The sequence below is a fragment of the Mastomys coucha genome, unplaced genomic scaffold, assembly GCF_008632895.1.
Source record: "Mastomys coucha isolate ucsf_1 unplaced genomic scaffold, UCSF_Mcou_1 pScaffold6, whole genome shotgun sequence".
Lineage (NCBI taxonomy): Eukaryota > Metazoa > Chordata > Mammalia > Rodentia > Muridae > Mastomys > Mastomys coucha.
This window is the reverse complement of record NW_022196912.1, coordinates 32,987,891-32,992,327: the sequence shown is the minus strand read 5'-3', so window position 1 is coordinate 32,992,327 and position 4,437 is coordinate 32,987,891. Positions and strand designations below refer to the sequence as shown.

At 42.8% G+C, this 4,437-nt stretch overlaps 1 protein-coding gene across 1 annotated transcript in view; it reads left to right on the top strand.

Moving 5' to 3' along the window:
* Positions 1–767, top strand: part of Kcns3 (potassium voltage-gated channel modifier subfamily S member 3) — a 50,581-nt gene extending 49,814 nt beyond the window's left edge. Inside the window, exon 6 of the mRNA XM_031356919.1 lies at positions 9–767. Coding sequence (XP_031212779.1) covers positions 9–659 — 651 coding nt within the window. The 3' untranslated portion in view covers positions 660–767. The remainder of the gene's footprint in view (positions 1–8) is intronic.
* The last annotated feature ends 3,670 nt before the right edge of the window (positions 768–4,437 follow it).

The following is a 4,437-nucleotide window of genomic DNA, read 5'->3' as shown; positions in this document are numbered from 1 at the left end:
ACACCAAGGAAGAAGAGAGTGAAGACATTGAAAATATGGGCAAGGTGGTCCAGATCCTTCGGCTCATGAGGATTTTCCGAATTCTGAAGCTCGCCCGGCACTCTGTAGGGCTTCGGTCTCTCGGAGCCACACTGAGGCACAGTTACCATGAAGTGGGACTACTGCTTCTCTTTCTTTCTGTGGGCATCTCCATTTTCTCTGTGCTTATCTACTCTGTGGAGAAAGATGAACTCTCATCCAGTCTCACCAGCATCCCCATCTGCTGGTGGTGGGCCACTATCAGTATGACCACAGTGGGCTATGGAGACACCCACCCAGTCACCTTAGCTGGGAAAATCATTGCAAGCACATGTATTATCTGTGGCATCTTAGTGGTAGCCCTTCCCATCACCATCATCTTCAACAAGTTTTCCAAGTACTACCAGAAGCAGAAGGACATGGACGTGGACCAGTGCAGTGAGGACCCACCGGAGAAGTGCCATGAGCTACCTTACTTTAACATTAGGGACGTTTATGCACAGCAAGTACATGCCTTCATCACCAGTCTGTCTTCCATTGGCATTGTGGTCAGTGATCCTGACTCTACAGATGCTTCGAGTGTCGAAGACAATGAGGATGCTTACAACACCGCATCCCTGGAGAACTGTACTGCAAAATGAGCAGGGGCATTTGCACAGATATTCTTGTCCCTTCCTGACATTAGGTTAACACAGCTTTATAAACCTCAATGGGTTTGTTCAAATAAATCATTTAATTCTCAGGGTGTACCTTTTAGCCATAGTTGGACATTCATTGCTAAATTCTGAAATGATAGAATTATCTTTATTTTTCTCAGTGAGATCAATTAAAATGCCTTGTTCTGAAATTTATTTTTTACAAGAGAGAGTTGTTATACGGTTTTTTGGGGAAAAAGTAAATGATACTGGGAAGGATTTATTGCTATGGCTTACGCATCATTCTGTATTTGCCATTCACTCACATTGAGCTAACTATAAATTACTGATGATAGAGCAGAGACCCAGCTGACTGAAGACGACATGCATGTAAGATCTACAACATGAGACAATGCATGTAAATCCATGTTCATGTTCCAGACATGGGAATTAGGAGAACAATAAACTTCTAATTCGGTATGGAGAATGCCTTGTTTCTGTGTTCTTATGTCAAGTAAGTAACCCTATTATGCTCATAATTGGCTTGAAAGGACATGCTTCTGTCAGAATATCAAGACTTTTCTTGTTGAACCATAGGTGATAGTTCAGTTGGTAATGTGCTCGCAAGGTGACCTGAGTTTAATACTCAAAAATAACAGTTTAAAAAAAAAGGTCAGGCATAGTATTGCATATGTATAATTGCAGAGTTGGGTGTATTCACTGGCCAGCCTAGCCTACTTGGTGAATCTCAGATCCCTCTTGTTTGAGACCCTATCTCAAACAGATAGATGGTACTGAAGAGTTATACCTCAGTAATCTGTCATCTGACATCTACATACATGTATGTACGTATGTACTCCTGTACACACACATGCATGTGCATATGTATGTACATGAGTTTTTCTCTTTGAATATGCCCAGTGAGATGGTACTTTTTTAAAATTGCGTATGCTTATGGTTGGCAGGAAGAAGAACACATCAGTAATTGAACCATTCTGTCTCATGTAAAATAATTAAAATTATTAAATATGTAGATGTTTGAGACATATGAACAAATGGTATACCGTATCTAGGTATATTTGCAGTGCACTTTGAATTTTATAATTTGTACTTCCAGGATAAAACTTGAAAATTATACACACCTGGGTAAATCTCACCCCCTCACAAGTAAAGAGCTACTTTGTGAGTGGAGGAGAGGAATACACAAGCACACAGATGTGGACCATTATGCAGAGCAGCGAGTGCTAAATCTCTGAGGCAAAGGTGCCCACAGCTATAAAATGAGCCAGCATTTTCAAACTGCCATAGATTTTCAACTGGGATAGCTGCTTCAAAGCAGAAACTCCAGGCCATGGAAGGAGACACGCTAATCACTGCCAGTGCCAAAGGCACAGTTCCATCCTATATGGAGGGAATGTAGCCTCAGACTCCATTTTGGAGATGTAGCAAGATGCTAATGGGTCTTGCCAGGTTGGTTGCCAGTTCAGTCCCTGAGCACTTTCAAATGGAGAAACCACAGGGATTTATTGCACAACGTTTAATGTGTGGAGATGCATCTCATTGAAAGTCTATCTATAGGCTGTCAGTACCTATAGCACTCCTCATTCCTCTTACGATGTCTGTGACATCAGAGTGAGACGCGAAGAAATAGTTTGCTTCTAAGCTTGATGTTTATTACATAAACGTGTCATCAGAATTCTACTCTTTTGGGAAAACCTTTTCAACCCAAATGATTTTTTGATGTTATCATACATGTACATGTAGCTTATAGCATAAAAGTAGGAGTTGGCATCCTGTTTTGTTGAATATTTCCTAGCTAATAGTGAAGTAGCTGGAGGCTGCTTGTTCGGACATTGGCGTAATAGGAAATGTGGCAGCAATAGTAGCAGCAGCTGCCATGCAAGAGACTTCAGTGAGTGTGTGTGGACATAGTCTCATTTATTGCTTGTAACTTCCCCAGAATTTAGAGTTTGTTTCCATCTTCATTTGAAGATGCAGAAGCCAAGTTTGGCAGGAAGGATGGTTTGATAAGTTCTCAAGATGCTTAACACAGCTGAGCTTTGAATTCTAGAAGACAGGCTCCAAAGCTGGCCTCTGAATGGCCCTAGCGGAGTGGATTTGAGGCAACCACAGAACAGCTGCCCCCAAAGAGAAGAGGAGCTAGCAAGCACAGCCAGAGTTTGATTTTTTTTTTCTGTGCCTGAGTTAAAGGCGCATCCTGGCTTGTGTACTTTTCCTTTCCTAAAGCAGACATCATTATTTACAGACTTTTCTAGAATAACTGTGAAGCTGGGACAGGCTCTGAGGGACATTGAGCAGTAGACCCAGTGAATAAACTACTTTCTCCAGGACTTTGAGTAGGTTTCAATTGGTAGAAGCTCAGGGGACATTGTGAGTCAGAATTTAGTAGGAACTGCTTCTGGCTGTGCTTCTGAGAGGCGCTGCAGTGGTCACCCTGTAGCCTGAGTGTCCACTGTGGCTCCTCCCTGGTCTTGGGTATAGCTTCCCAATACCTCTTCAACCCAGTCCCTGCATCACACAATGAGGCTCTGGTGATAGGCAGTTACCCTTGGCTTTCCCACACTCCTCAGAGATCCCTCTTGTTCATACAAAGACAGAGGCCCCTTTTGTATGGAAGGCTGGACGTCCTGGCTAAACACCATCTTTGTACGAAGTTAGTGAGGATGTGAACATGATGAACAGGGAGAAAGGGAAATCAGACAAGCTCTGTGACATCTGGTTTTGTGTTGATGACCTTGGGCTTTATTTCAGCCGACTGCTTCTGGGAGTGTTTGCTACCTCATACCTTGCTCTTTTTTATTTTATTTTATTTATTTATTTTTTTGTTCCTACTCTGTGAACTCTGCTTCTTTACATTTGTTTTTATAGTAGCTAGTAGGAATTTGGAAGGCCATGAGTTGTGCTGAAGGACTGCCCACTTCCTAGTGCTTTACCCTGGAGGCAGAGAGAAAAGGGACAGGAGGGTGAGAGAGGAGGAAGGGGAGAGTAGACAGCTTCCTGGAGGAGTTGACACCAGAGCTGTCTGGGGGCTGAGCCTGGCTTAGTTCAATTAGGGATCAAGCACGAGTGGGTACTGGCAAGTTCCCTGTTCCCTCAGACTCTGCCTCCCACTGTATACACTGCTTGCTAGCCTCTACCTGTTTTCTCTCTCCCTTTTGCTCAACACCCAGTTTTAGTGGTGGTGGTATCTTTCTCCTCGAGGTGCTCTGACCTCCTACCCACTTTTTGTCTTGTAGGGGTCAGCTATGTAGGTACAGGTAGAACTTTGATGGCCTGGTCTTCTTGTTTTGTCTGAACTATTTGGTCTCATTTTTGTACTTTTCCAGTACCCCATTTTGTGTTAATTTCACATTTAACTCAACAGTTTTTTGAGGAGTACTGTTGTCGTCCCCATCTGGAAGGTTACTGTGTGCTATTCATTGCCTTGGGGCTTGGAGACCTGTGCTGGATTTTTTGAGGGTTGATTTATAGTCCTGCTAAGAAATATTTGTTAACATTTGGAAAAGGGTGGTTTGTACCATATGGAATTGTCAATATCTATTATTTTTGATATAAGATAACAGCAGTTTCAATATGGTTCAATTTAGTGGTGTGAGCTTACCTTCTGTTCGGGGGGGAAAATATCTTTTAGGTTAGACAAACAATTAGGATAGACAAATGTGTGCTATCTTAGTGAGAAGTGGGCCTGGGGAGCCTGGGGTTTCCTGTTAACCCCACTGCTCATAGCTGTATGATCAGGAAGTGAGAAGCAATCAGAGCTTGT